General features: G+C 35.4%; 1 protein-coding gene and 1 non-coding gene across 5 annotated transcripts; both read right to left on the bottom strand.

Moving 5' to 3' along the window:
- Positions 1–1,318: 1,318 nt before the first annotated feature.
- Positions 1,319–11,133, bottom strand: LOC145114782 (lysine-specific demethylase JMJ27-like). Of its 4 annotated transcripts, none has more exons than XR_013711224.1 (16): positions 9,411–11,133; positions 9,180–9,301; positions 8,603–8,699; positions 8,361–8,502; positions 7,672–7,735; positions 6,837–7,590; positions 6,342–6,671; positions 5,256–6,080; positions 5,093–5,165; positions 4,917–5,002; positions 4,316–4,435; positions 3,749–3,813; positions 3,353–3,459; positions 2,593–2,932; positions 1,768–2,504; positions 1,319–1,688 (listed from the first exon to the last, which is right to left on the bottom strand). XR_013711224.1 is itself a non-coding variant. In XM_079050865.1 (13 exons), the coding sequence occupies exons 1-13, from the start codon at positions 10,911–10,913 to the stop codon at positions 3,387–3,389; spliced, it is 4,254 nt and encodes a 1,417-aa protein (XP_078906991.1). In that variant the 5' UTR covers positions 10,914–11,133; the 3' UTR covers positions 3,162–3,386. The 4 variants fall into 4 exon arrangements, 1 of the variants encoding a protein (XP_078906991.1); XR_013711226.1 differs by having other exon boundaries at positions 2,593–2,928; XR_013711225.1 differs by lacking the exon at positions 1,768–2,504.
- A 7,055-nt stretch (positions 11,134–18,188) lies between these two features.
- LOC145117833 (small nucleolar RNA R71) lies at positions 18,189–18,295 on the bottom strand. The gene has a single exon (XR_013712827.1). It is a non-coding gene; the product is annotated as a small nucleolar RNA R71 (small nucleolar RNA).
- Positions 18,296–20,641: the final 2,346 nt, after the last annotated feature.

Genomic DNA, 20,641 nt, shown 5'->3' with positions numbered 1-20,641 from the left:
AAAAAATACCAAAAAAATCATATAAACAAAAAAAATAACAAATACCTTTATATGAGTAGTTGAGAAGTACACCTTCCAAATCCACGAAAGTTTTCAATAATTAATAAGTCGAAATCCAGTACGTGGGACAATCATTGCACAAAAATTTCTTCGATTTCATACCAAGTTCTATCCTGTACTTTTTAAACCTTGTAACCTATGGATAGTCTCATATATTTTACCACCTTTTGTAAACATTTCACACCAAATTAGTCCTTTGGTTCCAATAAGTCATGGTTTTCAGGTTCGAGGTTTGAGGGTTTTTTCGTTTAAAATTTTTTGTACAACTTTGAACGGACGTAACTTTTTCATACGAGCTCTAAATTAGCTGATTTTTCCCAGGTTGTAGCCCTCTGTTTTGGCTACAATTTTGGTTAAGAAAATAATTGAATCGGTTAAGAAATGGCTAAGTTACATAGCTCTAATCAGGAGATATCAGGGCTGCCAGTTTTTTCTCAACATTCTTTATAATTTATATCAGCTTTGAACGACCATAACTCCTTCATACAAACTCAGAATGAGCTGGGTTTTTAAAAAACAGTTGAATCGATTAAGAAATGGCTAAGTTACATAGCTCTAAAAAGGGGCTGTTACGGCTGCCAATTTTTTCTCAACATTCTTTATAAGTTTTATCCAACTTTAAACGACCATAACTTCTACATACGAACTTAGAATGAACTGGTTTTTTTTCCTATGTTGTAACTCCCTATTTTGGCTAAAAAAACAATTGAATCCGTTAAGAAATGGCTAAGTTCCATAGCTCTAAACAAGGACTATTAGGGCTGCCAGTTTTATCTCAACATTGTTTATAATTTTTATCAAACTTTGAACGACCATAGCTCCTTCATACAAACTCAAAATGAGTTGGTTTTTTCTCAGGTTGGTGCCCTCTATTTTGGTTATAGTTTTGGCTCAAAAAACAATGAAATTGGTAAAGAAATAATTGCGTTATGCAGCTCTAAACAGGGGCTATTAAGGTTGTATAATTTTTTTTCTACAAAAAATTAAACTCATTTTATTTCATTGTAATGGTAGATAAATCACTAGATAATGAGAAAATGTCACCTCAAAAGCAAAAAACCAAAACTTTCCCCATTTTTGGTTTTCGATTCTTCATTGATGAGTCATGAACAAGAATATGAGTCATACGCCTTATATGGAAATGCTTGCCAAAACTTCATCGATGAAGTGTTCATGATTACCATACAATGAACCCTTTGACACGAGCTAGTCTAAAGTGTCTATGGTCACATGTACCATATTAAGTGGACTACTTAAAGAAATTAACCAACTTATTTCTTTCATCAACATAGTAATTTGCAAAATCTTCTGAAATATTATGTCGCAATGACAAAACAACCTTCCTTTTAAGTGTGCTATGACTTCATTTTCATACTATATGGATTTCCTTTTATGCAGCTATTAAAAAGTTTTCTTAAACTAGATTGTACCGTTTGTCCACATATTGACTTTATAGTCACGGAGGAAATCTTGCATTTTCCATACTTATCACCTCCGTCATCGTCTTTAATGAAGAACGCATCAAAGGATTTCCAACAATCCAACCACTATTTCCCTTCCTTAGCTTGTAGTTTGTTGCACATTGTCTTCTTTTTGTGTGTTTTCAACAAAAATACATCATCATCATCCTAAAACACATTAAAATTCCAATCATTAACATGAATGATATACAATCTCCATTAGGGATGAACATAGGCGGGTACTCGCCTCATTTTGCCGGAAACGGAACAAGGGGTTCCTATGAAGTTAGAATCAGAACCAGAACCAAACTAATGGTTACTAGTGGTTCCAGCTCCAGGCACCACGACCGAGTAACATGGTTACGTCATTTTTTTAGATTCGTTAATACAAAATGATTCTTCATTGAAAGAAAAAGTAAATACTATAACTAGTTCATTACAATACAAGTTACAAACGACAAAAAAACAATCGTTTTAAAAGATAATCCAAGTTGCTAAATATAAGTCATAAACCAAAAATCATGTTCTTACCATCAACCTATTAATGTTATTTAACATGATATCTTTGCAAAAGATATTATCATCACTTATGTTCAAATTGTTTTATTTTCGGACATACACATTCACATTAGACCATTTGTTTTGGAAAAAAAAAGTTGCAAATGACTTATTAGCATGTTACCTCCAATATCCAATTAGATTCTCCTAAAAAATATATTAGTCATCAATGTTGTTACGACCAATTTGTTTAAGTATTAAGATTTTTAAATTTTAATACTTTGGAACCGGTTCCAGAAGGTAACGGTTCCTAAAAAATGGAAACCAAAACCAAAACCAATCCTTGGCGGTTCCCACTTTTAGGAACCGGCTAGTGACCTTGGTTCCAGTTCCAAAAGTAGGTACCCGGTATCTGTGCTCACCCCTAATATCCATGAATGAATAGACATCATAAAACTTGAACAAACTCAACTTGAATGCTACATTCTATTCCAAAAATGAATAAACATTAGACATAAACATAGTTAAACAAAGTTGATAAAACTTAAATTTGATGAAAAACTTGAAAGCTTACTTGAGTGTCTTCAATGCAGGCGACCTCCATTAAAAGTTAAAACTTGAACTTCCCTTGAATAGGTGATGTTAATTTTGCAATAAACAACCTTGGAGTGGGAATCCGGGCACTTTTTGTTCCACTTACGGGCTTAATCAACCCTTCACCCAAGCACCGAAAATATCGATACCCAGGAACTCCATACCCACAAACCAAACCAAATTGCATAATCAGTTCGCATGCGGTTCCGGTTCAATTCCAACAGTTATTTTGCTCATCCCTAATGTGAAGTCTATGATGTCTATAACATTAAGACTTTGTGTAACCAAGTTTCTTGCAATGAGTGCAAGTCAAATTCTTCCTAGATGAAATATAAGTACTTTCATTAGTATCATTCATAGCAAAAAAACTTATCATGCCTGGACTCCTAGTATTTAATTTCTCTTTGCTTTTCCTCTTAAACCGTTTTTTTTTTTTCGCACTAAGTTGAAAACACACACATAAACCAGTTTTTAAGCAACAATCCCTCTTTAAACACACGATCGACATGTACAAAGCAACATAAAGCCAAAGACCCAACACAACTCAAAAACACAAAACCTGCATTTGCCACAACTCATGCTCAACGACGAGCCAAAAAACAAACTGTTACATCATCGATAATAAGTGACAGTTACAGTTTGAAAGAGTTTCTTGGAAGCATGCTTGGCCTCAGTTTAAGACTTGACAAAATCTATTAAATTAAAGTTAAAGTAAATTAATATACTACAGAAAGTGGAACCTGAACAATTATCTCCCTTGTGTGTTGCATCCGCCTATTCCTCAGATTCAGGTTCAGATTTAGGTTTAGGTTTAGGTTCAGGTTCAGGTTCAGGTTCAGGTTCCTCTCTGAAATAGGATTCCCACAAAACCAACTGTTAAGTCAAACTCATACATCAAAGGGACAAATTTTGCAAACTTGTTTAAACTTTGGTCCATAATTACAGTAAATATCTGTAAAGCAAATGAAATTAAGTAAATAAAAAAATTTAAAAAAAGGTTACAGTATTACTAAATTTTTCAGGATATGACTTTTCATGTGATTGGGGTGAGAAAACATTGATGCTAATATTACATAACTTTTGTGTATTATTTGAAGTTAGGATTGAAGATGGCTTTAGAAATGGTTTGAACTTACTTGGTAGCAAGATCTTTTAACTCCTTTACAGCTGCCTCCACTGCATGAAGTGCCATTTTCTTCACCTGTAATTAATTATTTAGCAGCAGCATCAACCAATCGCACAATTTTAATAATTTATAACAAATCAACTGAAACATTAATAGAACTAATAATATTATGAACATCTAAGACTATCACATTGTTAATAAACTAGGGTTATATGCAAGAAACAGCAACTCTCATTTTTACAAAGTACAATGTTGTTTTAGAAAAACATGAAAGTAGGATGCCTAAATAAACAAATCAAAGGAAGTACAGTGCTATTTATTGCACTTAACTCAAAGTAATAATCTAATATCATTTATTAAAAATATTTAGGAGTTTGAACAAGCGTGTGTATTGAAGTACTTTGAAGCCATTCAAACCAATTACTCTTTTTGCTAATTTTCAAAATTTGTCATTTTGATCCAATATTTGTAGCATATAAACCCAAATTTATTGTGAAACGAGATAAAATTGCTACCTATAGAACGCATGCTTGATGAAAGATTTAATATTGCAGAATATAACAAAGAGATAGTTTACCTCCAACTTATCTTCTTTAGCCCTATGATTTTGGGGAAGAACACGGAAATCCTCTGTCAATTGAATGCATTCACCAACATTTTCAGGAGAAACAAAGTCCAGTGCAACTTTTATACATGACTGCACAAAAAGAAAACATATTTACACACTTACTAAACTGATAAATTCACTGACTAGTACAATAGAACAATAACAATCCAGACAATATTTTAAGAATGAGAGACAATTCTAAAACATGCTGAAGCAGGACAAGTGAAGCTTTATCAACCCTAATTCATTAAAGAGGCATCAGCTAACCAGCATTCAGTAGAAGCATAACATAATGTTCTTATGTGAGTTGTGCATTGTAGTGTCATCATTCTCCAGATCACTAAGATGATGACATGTCAATTCCTTAGATTCTAACTCAAAGTGAAAACAAAGATCCAAAAAAACATTCAGTGTCAATAACCAAGGTGTGACCAATTTTTCCAAGAAATGCATCTCACAATAATAAGCAAGTTGACAACTTAGTGAACTGTAAGTGATCCACTTTGATCCCTATTATTTGCAACTGTAATGCAGTAAAAAAGAATCTAAAAAGTAGTAGTAAGTTACTAACCTTCAAATTTCTAACTTGATGGGCACAACCAGCAGGTATAAATACAGCATCCCCAAGCTTCTGGACAAAAGTCCATGCTTCAATTCCTGATGACAACCAAAAGAATGAGCACAATCATAAAATTTAATTAATATCAGTGAAAGTTGATATATAGAGCCTTGCAAATGTACACTAACCAAACTCTTCTTTAAGCTTCCTTTTATGCTCTATGGTCAAGTAAAATGTTTGGTCATGAATTGGGTGGATAACCTGGACCAAGAAAATACAATGGAACAGTTAAAGAAATTACCATTTAGAAATTAGGAATGCAAGGCTATACATAAAAGAATTAAGGACTACCTGCTCCAGTGGTCGACAAAAGATATGTCTAAACTCTTTGAAATGTTTTTTTAGATATTCCTCCAGTTTAGGCGAATCTTCCCTCCGAAATATGTCCCACAACGCACCTCCTTCTCCCAGATCAATTCCATCCACACAACTATCATCCTGGTTATCACCTTCTTCAACAGCTTCTGTTTCCTCATTATTGTTATCTTCTTCACTATCAGAAGAGACAACTTTTTTCTTGCTCTTCCTTTTAGATCCTTCATTTTCATTTTGTACCGCAACTCTTTTCTTTGAATTCTTTCTCTTACTCTTATTGTTATCTTCTTCACTATTAGAAGCTTTGACTTGTTTTTCGACAGTCCTTCTACTTCTTCTATTTCCATTTTGACCCTCAACTTTTTCCATGGAATCCTTTCTATTCCTCTCATCTTTTTCATCAATTTTAGACTCAGATCCTTCACAACTTTCCTCCTTCAATGCATATTCATCTGAATGATCACTAGTAGTTGTCACAAGACAAGAATCTGATTCATGCCCACTTTTTCGCTTGCCACTACTGTTAACGCGGTCACTTGTTTCTTCCACATTGATATCACTCCAGTTTCTTTCAACTTTGGATTCATCAAGTTTGTTACCTAAGTGCCCATTTTGGTTTTTCAAGCCAACAACTTGCTCAGCAGTAGCATCTTTCATGTTATCATCATCAGCTTGTGTCTTTCCTACCCGTCCATAAAGTTCCCTCTTATCCTGAGCTTTGTGACGCTGTTTCAATTTTTTTATCTTTCCCCGGTGTTCAGGTTTGGGGGTCACAGTTGCAGTATGTGTCAACACATTCACCTGCATGTCACCAAAATATATATTACTTAAATGAAAACAGAGAAAATCCAAAGCAGGTTGGGTGTGCTAAATAGAGAATAAATCTCTTTGAAATTGTTCTTCACAAGAAAATCTGACATGACAAGTTAAATCTTCATAAGAGCCCAATCCACATTGGAATTGAAACTCTCATCTGTTTCTACAAAGAATCTGGAACCATAGGGGCAGAACGGGAAATTTCAGGCAGAAGAATCTGGCATGACCAAATAGAAAAAAGCATACCGCATCAGACATGTCACAATGAAGTTTAGTTACAGAGTCCCCACGTCCCAATTCTTGATGAATGCCATAAGCTATATATGTTTTAGGACCCATGTCTGGCTTACAAGATTTTTCAGGCAACTTCACTGCAAGATTAAGGTATCCATCACGTGGATGTGTGTACTCTTTAAAGGGTAAACAAGTGATAAACTCAACACCATGACGTGGCAACCTTTCTTCAAATAAACTTGATGGAGGCCAGTCTTTCAACTTTAGCATCTTAGGCCACCCTTTTTCATCATGAAGACCTTCCAAATAACAATTAAAAAAGCTACGAACATTTACATCAACCTGCATGTCATGAGAAAACTTGATTAGGCATATTGTATACACGGAAAAAAAAAGTACAAGGTTGTGATAGAAAAAACTTGAAGGTAGAATGCTATAATACAAAATATTAACAGAAGTATGTTGCCACTTGTTGCATTTAGCCAAAGAAAGAAATACTTAACGAACCTCACACCAGTCCAAGCAATTAAGAGCAGCCACATCCAAGAGCTGATCATGGTTGAGATTTTTCGTCTGGCGAAAAGCACGCCACATGACCATGGGTTCCCAGCTCAACCCGAGTGTAGTTTCAAGAACATTGCTAACAATTACAGGCTCCCCTTTTGACCAATGCCACTGGAAATGCTTCAAATCTCCAGGTTTTATGTCAATAGCATGTGGGCAATACAAGTAATTGTCATTGGAATTGTCACGAGAAGCAGCTTTTCGTAACTGCTGATCACCATCATCTGAAGAACATGTGCACCATTTCTCAGGCATATCCCTCATATCTTCCTCCAGTTTGTGCGTCTTTAAGAGCTCTTGTGCTTTCTCCAACAACTCTGGAACAGTGTCAGGTTGCTTTATGCGCATCAATTCTAGAATACCACAACCACAACCACCCATACTTTTTGGAGGACAAGGAATTCTGCCATCATCCAGAGACTTCCAGCCATGACTTTGCTTTTTCTTTGGTGCAGCTTTCTCAAGAAAACTAACCACGTTCATTGTTTCCATGTTTCCCTTAGGCTCGTCATGCTTCTTCTCCTTCCCCCCATGTAAGTACTCAAAACCTGGATCTATAAATTCAATGGTAACTTCCTCCTTGTTTCCCTTAGAGTCACCATCCTCTCGCAATTCCCAGCAACATTGAAGGCAAAGGTCATATTGACAAGAAGGGCAGCTTCTATGCAAGTCAAAAATTGATGTTTTACAGCAGTCACTGCATACATCATGGGACAATCAAAATCAGAAATTGTAATAATCAAGATAGGAGATTGTTACAATCATTAAAATGACATACCAGTACATGCGCTCATTTTTACTGCACTTTGCCTTCTTCAAATGTAGTTCAGATAATGAACATCCTGCCCAACAAGATAAATTTAGGAAAACCTACATAAAATATGGCTGATTGATGTTTGTCTACCGAGACCGCCCTTTGAGTGGACAAACTCACACTATCAACATTACAACCAAGAAAATATAACTGAGTAAAAAGAACTAACATGAAATCGTTTCCACAGTATTTTACTCGATTTCAAAGGGAAACCAGGACTAGCTGTAGATACATAATCCTTCAAGAAACACTTAAACAACAAGCTAACCAGAATAATTAAAAGACATTGTTACATGAATCTTTGTTGAGAAGCATCTATGCAACATGGACATTGAACATTTAGCAACAAGACACCAACTTCACAAACTGAGTACAAGGTCGAAGATTGAAGTTCATGTCATCCATTATGAGATCAAATAAAGAAATTATATTATAGATGAAGAGCAAATGAGCAATGAGAGTTCAGGTTGAGAAGTTAAGCTGAAGAAACGATGTTCTTTTGTTTCCTAAAGTCTCAACAAAGAACTCAATTAATTCAAACCTATTTTTCATAAGAATGAAACAATCATAATCATAAGTCAAGAATCATATATGTGGCAGTAGTTATTTAGATTAGCTACAGAGTAACTCCCATGATGAATAATAAAAAATACCTCGAATTTCAGACTCAATTGCTTTCTCCTTTACATGCTCCTCATTGAGACGCTTCAAGAATGGAAGAAGCACATGTAGGATATAAACAGAATACCGCATTTTGTGATCATCATCAGGTTTGAAATCAATCTTCTCTTTCACCTAAGAAACCACCAACATATTCAGCATTGCATTTCTTTTTTGCATAAGAGTAAGAACAAAAACAAGTTATATAACAAAAGAAAAGGATGCAGGAACCAACTTTAGGATGCACATCACGCAAACAACCTTTACAGTTGCACTTGTCTAAGCAAACAGGGCAACACTCAGCAAACATCTCCTCTGTCATATTAGGATACCTACAAAACAGGGTAAACAAAGAGAATAAGACAAACAAGCTGTAAAAGAATACCAAATTCCAAATACATTATTAACCAATATGTATAGGCCACTATTCTTCCAGAGGACAGCATAGTTTTAAGGCAATATAGATGGTTCCAAGCCCATATGCAACAATTAAGAGGCAATGACAGGGAATACATATGGATAACCAATATGTATAGGCCACTATTCTTTTACCATCATCTTAAAATGAAAATGTCTACAACTAGGCATCAAGTTAGTATGCTTTGGAAGCATGTTACACATACAACTAGGCACAGAGATCAATGATGACTACTCCTTGCATCAACAAGTATTTAGCAACCCTGATGCAAATGCATCATTGCCCATGAAATTTAAAAGAAGTAATGACAGGTCTAAATAACTAAAATAATGTAACAAGTCATTTAATACAGTTGCTCAAACTAAAAAGGAAGAAAATTATTGACCAATCATACCATCTTGTCATGCAAGGCACACAGTAACGTTTTGTGGTGCATTTTTGACACCGAACAACTCGTCCCTTGTCATTCCTTTGACACTGATGGCACATTACTGATGGTACATGAACTAGATTTCCCTGTCAATGGATGGAAAATAAAGAGATAATGTTCGATCAAATCTTTCCAAAACCAATCAAAAAGACTTCTTTAAATAGAGAAAGATAGAACTAAGGACACAAATGTTACATTTTCATCTGGAACCATGTGCCTTGCAGCACACTTTGGCCTTGAACCCTCCTTACTTGAGCCCTGAGCTTTCTGGCTTCTGTCATTAATATCAACCTTCCTAGTACTTCTTTGGGGCCTTCCACTCTCTTTTTTGACATCTTCACTGTTTATTACTTCATTGGTAACGTTTCCCTCTCTATCAGAAGTAGCAATTGCAGTTTCAGCATCAACCATACCTTCTTCTGTTTCTCCTGGGGACTTGTTCTCATCATCACTTGACTTCACAACACCACTAGTCATCTCCCCTGCTTCTTTTGCAGAAACACAAAGTTTCTTACGTTCGTTAATCTTCTTCTCTGGAGATTTAGTAGCAATACCAGTGTTCTCGTTCTTCGCTTTCCGACCTCTTTTCCTGCCTTTCTTCTGAACACCCTTCTTCCCCTCTGCTTCAGAATCAGAACCCCAATTTTGTTCTATACCTCCATCACCATCATCTTTATCCTGTTCCTCTTCACCACTCTTTTTTTTCTTTGGAAAAGATCGCCGGTGTATCTTCTTCCTTACATCCTCTTCATCATCAAAATCATATTCGAAAATTGCATAATTAATTTTGTTTTTCGTGCTACTTCTTTTGGGCCTCCCACTATCTATTTTGTCCTCTTTGTTGTTTATTACTTCATTGGTAGCGTTCCCCTCTCCATCAGGAGTAGGAAGAACAGTTTGAGCATCAACCATAACTTCTTCTGTTTCTTCTGGGGACTTGTTATCATCATCACTTGACTTCACAACACCACTCGCCATCTTCCTTACGTCTTCCGTGGTAACAGCCTGCTTGGGACGACCACGTGATTTAATGTTCTTCTCTTGAGATTTAGTAGCAGTATTACTGTTCTCGTTGTCCCTTTTCGGACCTCTTTTCCTACCTCTTGGCCAACCTCTCTTCTTCCGAAGACCCACTTTCGGCTCAGGTTCATAAATACCGTTTTGTTCTTCACCCCCATCACCATTAATGGAATCAGATCGTTCCGTTTTTGTTTCTTGGTTTTCTATCCCTTCAGCCAAGAGTCCCTTCGTGCTACGTGCAACATCAGAACATGAAGAAATAGTATTAAGTTCTACTTTTCCGTGATTGAGAGGCAGAGTGTGAGAAGAAGGCAAAGACGAAGGTACACCGCTAACATCAACACCAGCACGACATCGTTCTTGATCATCAACAGCATCCTCAACATCCATCAACAAGTCATTGACGTTTCCACCATCTTGGGCCACAACAAGATTCCCGTTCTTTGTAATCGTTGTCGCCGGACATAAAGACATAATATTGGTTTCTACTACTTTTTCGTGGTTGAGAGACAGTGTATGAGAAGAAGGCAAAGACGAAGGTTCACCGTCAACAACACCACCAACGCGACATCGTTCCTGGTCATCAACAGCAGCCTCGACATCCATCGCCCTGTCGTCGATTTCACTATCCTCTTTGGCATCAACAAGATTGCTGTTCTCTGTAATCGTTGTCGCCATAAAAAAAATTAATTACTGAGACTCACGAAAAAACAGCTATTTTATACAGGAGGAAGAGAAACAGTGGGTGGAAGTGGAATTAGGGTTTTGAAAACAGTGGGGGATTGCTGCAGATTCAAAAGAGGGTTTCCCGCCTGTTGAACTCCACTTCGCGGGTTTCATAAACACAGGACGCAACTAGGGTCGAGGTAAATACGGACCATGAACGGACTAAAATTGAAACCCTTCTCAATTTCTGAATTGACTTCAAAATTATTAGATTAGCTAAATAAATATGGGGTTATTAAAAAAACATTTTATTTTACCATATAAACATTATCTTATAGTTATTCAATTATTTATATCGGTTCAAATTACATTATCAATTTTTAGTTTTTTTTTTTTTTTTTACTTTCTTCGATAAATATAAAAACTAAAATCATAAGGATATTATCTATATCTTGTAAAACTTAAAAGGACTTTATAGATTTATCGCAGGAAACACATTTCTAGGTCACATGTTCCTTCATTGTTGAATTTGCAGGTCTTTTGTGTAAAAAAAATACCATAAAAAATACAGTTTATCGAAGAGTCTCACAATCGAACGACGCCTCAGAAAATGAAGGTTTATCGGATGATGTTATTCATAAATAGAGCTCCATTGTACATACTATGTGGCCTATAACACGCTCCTTACGACAAATCAATAAAAAAATCTATTAATTGTATTTAACATGTATTTATATAACCATTGTAGAATAACTTGAACTTAATTTGGTCACTTCTAAAAAAATAAAAACTCTCTTTATTGTCATTCTTTAAACCTAAGTTATTTTTTTACATCTAAACCTCAAAATTCAATAATAAATGTAGCATGTAGCCTAGAAACACTCTTTGTACAACAAATCAACAAAATTCTCTTAATGGTATCATATATAATTTAATGGATTTTGTTGATTTGCCGTATGGAGCGTGTTTCTAGGCCACATTTTATCATCAATGTTGAATATTCTGGTCTTGAGTGTAAAAAAAAAATAAGTGACTTATGTGTAAAGAATGACATAGAGAGAGTTTCTATTTTTTTAGAAATGACCAAATTATGTTCAAGTTGTTCTACGACACATAACTTAAATGCAACAAAATGGTTATCTATCGGGTTACGACCAAATTAAGTTCAAGTTGTTCAATAACATAATTATTTATAGTTGCAAAAAAACGTTATAAAAGTTATAATATTATAAAACACATGCAAAAAAATGATACATAGTTATGATTTTAGTTATGATATTTATCGAATAAATAAATAAATAAATAAAAACAAAAATGATATATAATGTGACATCCTCAATTTTCATGATCAAATAAAACTTTTTCCATGCTTATTTAAAACAAAGTATTCTTTAAAAGAATATTTTATTGCGGAATTGTCCCAAAACATTTTTATTTCAAAAAAAAATCAATACCAAATAAAAACGTTTGGTTTTCATTAATATTAAAACTTTTGGATGTCATAATCGATACAAAAACATAAGCATAAACTAGTTTTTACAGACTTTTACAATTGTTTGTTATACTAACGGCCATAATCTCCTAAATTACTCAGCGGATTACAGTCACTCATTCCAAAGCCTTCTTACCGTTACATGTGATACAAACAAACTGAGTGGTTCAGACTTGGGAGCCTGGTGAGTACATAGGGTTTTCAACCCATAATACTATAATTAAATATTTTAAATATATGTCTTACACCAAATAATTAACCCGATTACTTATTCTCGCACTCTGATCCTAAAATGATAATATCAATGGACCTATCATAAAGGATCATTGTAAGCAACCACTGCTTCGGAGATTCATTAGCAATATAAGTCAATAAAGGCCACCATGGGGGATAGAGTACATCGAATGAACACACGGTTCATTAACACCTATAGGTAATGAGTCACTAGTGTTCCACAAGAATGTCTATAATAGCCAGTGGTCGTCATATATACTTGGCTAAATGACTAGTCACAGCAGTACAATAGTATTATAATGGTCACGGCCTCACACCATTATTTTAGCTTTCACAACCCTTCTTTATCCAATATGATTTAAGTATGATGTTTAAAATATATCAATACATTATCAATATATGATTCCAGTACACATAAATCCAGTCGGGTTATTTTATCTAACATAGTTATCATAATGAACACACATAACAATTAAGCATTTAAATATTTTGTATCTATGTATAAGATAAAAGTAGTTATGCACTCGCCTGGTTGTAGGTGAAAGACTTATGGTTAAGTTAGTGTTTTTTCTATCTCTTTAGTTTTTCCTGTTAAATGACTTGTATATGAATATTACAAAATTTCTAGTTATCGTTTGTATTATTTGTGACTATAATAACAGTATTTTGAATTCATCAATAATCCCAAATGAGTATTGAGTTCTATCGGATAAGGAATGATCATGTAAGATCATTATGGAGGTAGGATCCGTTTGTTAAAAAAAATGTACCGTTCAGAAAATCTACTTTAAACACCTCACAGATCTATCCTAGACATCACTCCCGTAAGTAGATCGATCAGTATTACGACTGGTATTACTGATAAATCTTAATTATAAATTCATAATAACGACTACGAACATAAATATAAGTTATACTTAAATCATAGTAAGTATAACTCAACTTACAGGTTTTATAGCGAAAAATCGGAAGCTGTGGGGGCAGAACTTCGATACCAAAAGCTCTTTTTATCGGGCTTTATGTTGTTCCATAACTTCGCTACTAACACTTGAAAACTCATAAAGGTAGGCCTCAGGTGTGGGAAAAGTCTCAGGAGAGTTTAGGTGTAACGTCCCATTTTCACAAACAATTTTTTTTTTAATTTTTAATTAAGGTAAAACACTATGTTCATAAAACCCAGGTTAAGAAAACTCATTTGTTCGAAATACTTATATGAAAACCGGAACAATATAAGTAAAATGTGGAACTCCAATGTTGTTGATGAATGTGTATAATTACGCATTCACCTTCCCACAATCATCAAGGGTACCTGAAAAAAAAATTAATCAACAACTATAAGTCAAAGCTTAATGAGTTCCCCCAATATATCACACACCACGATATACATACAATTCATGCACATGTGAGCCTTCAGTCCGTCTAGACCGTCTCGCAAGGCCTACAACGTACATGGATTGTTCTCCTTATCATCAAGGTTTGTATTTTGTAAGTTTCTTAAACTGCATTATGTGGTGCAGTTTGCGGTTTTCAACTGCACAACTATGATTTAAACCACACACCGCATGCTAAGATCAATGTACTTTTAAGTCCTTGATCAATAATAAACCACTACAAGTTAGACAAAAGCAACGCATACAAATAAAGAAAAATTGATGATGTTGGACAGATTGACTATGTTGGAGTATTTTAATCATATCCGACTCCCCACAAAATTGATGATGCTGGAGAAATTGACTATTATGGAGTATTTTAATCATATCCGACTCCCCACAACTCTTATTAAGGTAATTTAAAATGATCTAAAAAGAAGACACAACTATCTACAACTTCTATGCATTTAGTTTTCGGTAATTCATTCGTTATCTAAGTTATAATGAGCATGGAAATTTGAATCAATGTGCTAATTAGGCATGAGCATATGGACCATTTGTGTAACATCCCAAAAATACTAAGTAAAAAAATATTTTTAAAACTCCCAAATCATATAATTTGTTTAAAGTCCAAACAGAGTAAAATATATCTCTCAACATCAGAGTAAATCAAAATATATAATGCAGAAATAAACTCCAAGGGATGCAATGCGATCAAGTCGAGCTCTTCCCTTTGGAACCAGAAGTACCTGGAATGTTTAAACCATAAAAACCGTAAGGATAAAGCTTAATGAGTTCCCTAAAATACCACATACCATACAAATCAGTAGGCGCAACCCTAGCATATATTCCAACCCAACATACAATCATGGGCCCAACCCTAGGGTATATTCCAACCCAACACATATCAATAGGCCCGGTCATGGGCTATATTTCAACCCAATACATATCAATGGTCCCAACCCTCGGGTGTATTTCAACACAAACATTCATGCAAGAGTCACAAAGATAACTAGCATTCTACATAACACATTCCAATGGACCGGCATTGGTGATTTCGACTCACAGGTATAGTGAGAAGACTCACCTGAAACAACTAACACATAATAAACCCACTAAAATGGCTAAGGTGGATTTCCAGCTCTCTGAACACCTACGACCATATTAACAATCCTTATACGGCTTATATTTTAAGTATTACTTCTTAATACATCATAATATCCTTTTATGCACTTTATTATTGTTATAGCAGTTGATTGTAGACTTATTTGCCCCTCTTATGCCCCACTTCTTAATACCTATTATTAAGAAACAACTCCTTGGCTTTTTGGGGATATATAAACACATGTCCTAATGATTAGTAAGATAAAATATGTTGCGTAATATTATACTTATTTAATCAAAAACATTCAATTTTCTTTAATTAATCCAACTTAATAGCTTGAGCCTTTAAAGTTTAAACCATCTCAATCCTTAATGTAAAACTCATAATTATTTGGAACTTAAATTTATTTAAAGCCATTAGTATTAACGTATTAACATGTTGCCTTGAATTTGATCTAAACGTCAAATGATTATATCATCTATTTAATATTATTACTAGACATGATTCACTTAGTCTTTATTATAATACATAATATAAACATGCCTACATGCTCCTACGGGGAATTGACATTACATTAAAATAGCATTTGTGATGTACCTTTCTTGAAGATAGCAACTTTAATATATAGCCACGCCTTTCCTAAAAAGCTCCAAATCATGCAAATGGTGAATTCAGTTTTACAGTCTTTAGACCCACCCTAATCACAACCATCTTCTTTTTCCTCGTTATCTCTCTTTATCGTCGGATAATCTATACTCCGACAAGACTAGGCAGCGGCCAAAATAGGTTAAACAAGACAATCTATTCGTTCTACTCTCTCACTCATGGCGGCTCATGCTAGACTTAGTTTCTTCTTGTTTAAAACACCAAGAAACCTAAGATGGTTTGAAACCATATCACCAGAAGTTTTGAACATAAGGATTTATGTCTCTACGTGTTGGTATATCAGTTAGTCTTAACAGCTATTTGTTAATAACTTCACGTGTTTATCACGTGATTGATAGTTGATATTGCCATATTTATTTATATTTTTAGGCAATATTTGTTTACATTTTTATAAATATTTTGGTTAATTGCATAGGTTAATCGTACTTATAAGGATAAATTGTTATTTGCAGCCAAAATAGAGGCATTTTCGAAGTAAGGGACCAGAATTGACAATATTTGGAACTTTGGAGGCTTGAAGGGAAGAAGGATGAAAAACTTAGCAAAAGAACGTTTTCACGACGTGAACAATTTATGATTCACGACGTGAGTCAAGAATTCTAGAAGATATGCATGCGGGTGGAAGAGTCCTTGCCGAACACGGTTATCTCATATTCACGACGTGAACTCGGGAAATCAGAATACTATAAATTCCCTTGCCCATTACGATTTGAAAGACTTTTGGATGATTGAAGGGTTTCCAAAAGGCGATTTTTAGCAGAAGAAAGGTCCTGGAAAAAGGTTTTCAAGACCAAAGGAGTAGAGGTTCATAATTTAGTTTACTTATTTGATACTTATGAACATGTTTGCATACTTAGTAGGTGTTAGTTTGTTAGTTGCTATTATGAGCAGCTGAATCCAGCTACTCTTGTTTAGCTAGATGAAGCTTCTAACTTATGAATAGCTTAATTTTGTATGGATTTATTTAGTTGGTAAATTGCTTGTGTTTGATTTATAATTACCTAGCATGCTTATGGTTGTTTCCTTAGTTGCTTGATTCCATGTTCTATGTAGCTTAGTGACCATTAACTGCATGAACTTGTTTACCTAATGATTTAGTGAACATTAAATTGTTAGAGCTAGGATTGACTAATCTTAGTTAGTAATTAAAGTAAATAAGCTTAGCTGTGCTAGAGAACGTAGATTATGACTATAATTGCGTTTACATAATAAATCTTACATAGCATATTCATATTCATAATTGGTTCTGTGTTTAATCGTGTGTGACCATACATAGTTTTACATGAATTAATTAAATATTGGTAAAATTAGACTTAAATTACTAATATAATTAAAACCAACTTGATAATCCATAATTATTAGCTAGCCATAAGGACGAAGTGGATTCGAACCAAACAAGAGTGTTTTTACTTATTGATTGAATTTGAGCTAAGTTCGTATGATCTTGTAAAATCAGATAAAACCCTTTTTAAACTTGTTAATAATTAGGTTAATTTGATAGCTAGTAGATTAATTAGTAACACCGTTCTCTGTGATCGATACCCGACTTACCCAAGCTATACTATAATCTGACCAGGTACACTGCCTATAGGTGCATAGTTGGTCTAAGTTTGTTAGGTTATAAATATTAAAATTAGTGGGTACTTTTGTGCACATCAAGTTTTTGGCGCCGTTGTCGGGGAACGACTTAGTTTATTGTTTATTTATTTGCTTTAGATTAATCGATCCTTTTGTGGGGTAAAACATGCAAAGAGTTATTTTCCAGTTTCAGTTTTTTTTTTCTGGCATTACAGAACTCACGACGTGAGTATTACAGTATTCACGACGTGAATCCTGTGATCCTATTTTTCTTTGTTTTTTCTTTGTTTTTCTCTTTTAGTTCAGTTTTACGTTTTTTATTTTGTTTGTTTTGCAGGAGCTGATGACCAGAGGATCCAACACACCTTTGGTGCCACCACTGGAAGATCCGGAGTCTACGCTGCACAAAAAGGATAATAAGAAGTCGCCTTTACAATAACTGAAATCAGCCTTTTCAAGGAAGTCAGGAAAGAAAACGGGAGAATCGAGTTCAGCCTCAAAGAGCAAGTTTGAAGTCTTCGATCAAACTCCTAACCCACACGAGACCGAGTACGAATCAGAAACAGAATTTGGACTTTATACGAGTGAACCTGAGAACGAGCCGGTGAACGAAATGGCGAACATTGATGAGATGGCTATGGGGGATTACAAGAAGCGCATTCGAGATGATAAGATGGCCATGGGGGATTACAAGGGAGACAACTTTGTTAAGGATGTTACCAGTCACTTTCAAAGGAGCTGCAAAAGACTGGTTGAAGGCTCTTCCATCTGGTACAATCACCACATGGGCCCAATTGCGTGAGAAATTTCTAGATCAGTTTTGCCCACCCTCCAAAATCTCTAAACTCAAGAAGGCGATTGCCAACTTTGAGCAAAACCCGGGGGAGTCATTATACGAGGCATGGGAGCGCTACAAGGGGTTGTTAAGGAATTATCCTCAACATGACCTAAACATTCACCAAGAAATGTCGATATTCTATGATGGGGTGAATGTCATGACTAGACAACTCCTTGATTCACAAGGACCACTAACAAAGAAGAACCCAATTCAGGCCAAGGTGTTAGTTGAAGAATTTGCAAAACACTCTCGTGAGTATCATAACCCAGGGCGTGATGGAACAAAGGGCAGTGGAGGTGCACAAACTGAAGAGATGGTTGATGTGATGGCAATGCTTAGCACTATGGATAGGAGATTGACCCAAATGGACCAATCAATTCATGCAATTCGAGTTGGTTGCGAGAGATGTAGTGGCCCGCATTTGACAAAGGATTGCAATATGGATGAATATGGAAACAGGAAAGCTCAAGTTTGCTATTCGAGTGGGGACAAATACGATGAAGATTGGAGGAAACCAAAGAAGGAGTGGCTGCCTTACGAAGAATACAAGAAGCAAAAGGAAGAAAAATATAGACAAACTCGCAGAGGGTTCTACCAAAGAGAGCAACCACTAGTTGAGAAGAAATCAGAATTAGAGACCATGTTGATGAAATTTATAGAAGCTTCAAAAAAAAGACATGATGCTACTGACACTGCAATGGAAGAACAAAGAGCTATAATGAAGAATCATCACACAATGATGATAGATCAGCAGGCATTAATAAAAAATCAGCAAGCCTCCATCAATAACCTTGAAGTACAACTTGGTCAACTTACGACTTTGGTTAATGAGAAGATGTTCCCAAAAAATTCTGAAAAGAATACTCAATCTCACGTAATGGCCATAGATACTGAAGAAGAGGCGATTTCTGAGTTCCTAGAAGCTTTAGAAGTGGAGCCACAGCAGCCCGATCCAAAGCCAAAGAAGCCGAAGCTCGAAATTGAAGAATCTGCTGGAATACCCAGTTCACGTCGTGAGCCCGCTATGCTCACGTCGTGGGCTCGGTCTGAACATAAAAAATCAGTATCTGTTCCAGCTTATAAACCACCTTTGCCATTCCCGTCTAGAGCTAATCTCAGTCCACTGGAGAGAGAACATCTGGAGTTTATCAAGCAATTGAAGGGTATTCCTATCAATACTCCTTTTATTGATTCACTTGCAAAAGTTCCAGAATATGCTAAGTTCCTACAAGACTTGTTAGACACTCACCAGCAATTAAAGGAGAATTCTAAGGTGATTCTAAGTGAGCAAAGCTCAAAAGCTGTGTTGGGAGAGATACCTAAGAAGATGGGGGATCCTGGACGACTCACTCTCCCATGTGAGTTTGGGAATAATATGAAGGTTTATGCTTTAGCCGATTCTGGGGCTAACATAAATTTGATGCCTTATTTGTTTTATCAAAAATTAAATATTCAGAAGTTGAAGGCTACAAAGATGACTATTCACATGGCGAACCGTTCAGTGACACAGCCCCGGGGCATTGTGGAAGATATTCTCGTGAAAATTGGGAAATTCGTTTTTCCAATAGACGTTGTGGTTTTGGATATGAAAGAAGATCCCAATGTACCAATTATTATTGGTCGCCCGTCACTTAATACTGCTGGAGCTCTGGTTGATATACGCGAGTCCAAGCTCACCTTGAGAGTTGGGGATGAGAAGGAAATTTTTGGAATAGAAGATGGTTTCCAAGGGAGTCATGCTCAAGAAGAGGTTTTCAACATAGATGAAGAGAATGAACTTGAAGAATTAGAGAAGCTCATGGAATAAGAAATCAAAACAATTCAACAAGTTAAAAGAACAAAACCGAGAGCATCTGTTCCATTTTTAGTTGAAGTCATTGCTTACACGAATCCAACTTCTTGGGTAAGCAAGGAAGATGATGAGATGTCGAGTGATGAAGAGGAGGTTACTTTAAAAGTGACTAGCCCAGTGGTGAAGGGGGAGGAGGATAGTATGAAGCTTAAAAAGGATGAAAAAATGAAGACTCAAGGGGTCAAACGCAAGCTCGATGGAAACGACGTCAAGGCTAAAAAGGAGAATTCTAAAAAGGCATATATTCGTCGAGTGCAAGCTTACAAGAGGCGTTTCAAGGAGCAAAAGATCCTGGTGGTGGACTCTTCTGACGAGTCGACGTAGGAGGCACAGAGTCCGGCTCAAGACTCCTCAAAAAGAAGCGCTTCTCGAGAGGCAACCCGAGTTTGGTTTGCGTTTTTTTCTTTTTCTTTTTAGTTTTTGCATTTTAGTTTTAGAAACATAGATCATATCATCCAACTCACTTTATTCATAATTAAACACTGAGTGTGGTGTCCCTAAAAATGAAGTGGTAATAATTAAGAATTTAGTTACTAGACAAACCTGGATTAAAAAAAATAATAAATTGTCATACAGTATTCACGACGTGAATCAGTATGATTCAC

This window comes from Lactuca virosa, chromosome 5 (genome assembly GCF_052849685.1).
Source record: "Lactuca virosa cultivar CGN04683 chromosome 5, Lactuca_virosa_CGN04683_v6, whole genome shotgun sequence".
In the NCBI taxonomy this organism is placed as follows: domain Eukaryota; kingdom Viridiplantae; phylum Streptophyta; class Magnoliopsida; order Asterales; family Asteraceae; genus Lactuca; species Lactuca virosa.
This window is presented reverse-complemented; position numbering and strand designations above follow the sequence as displayed.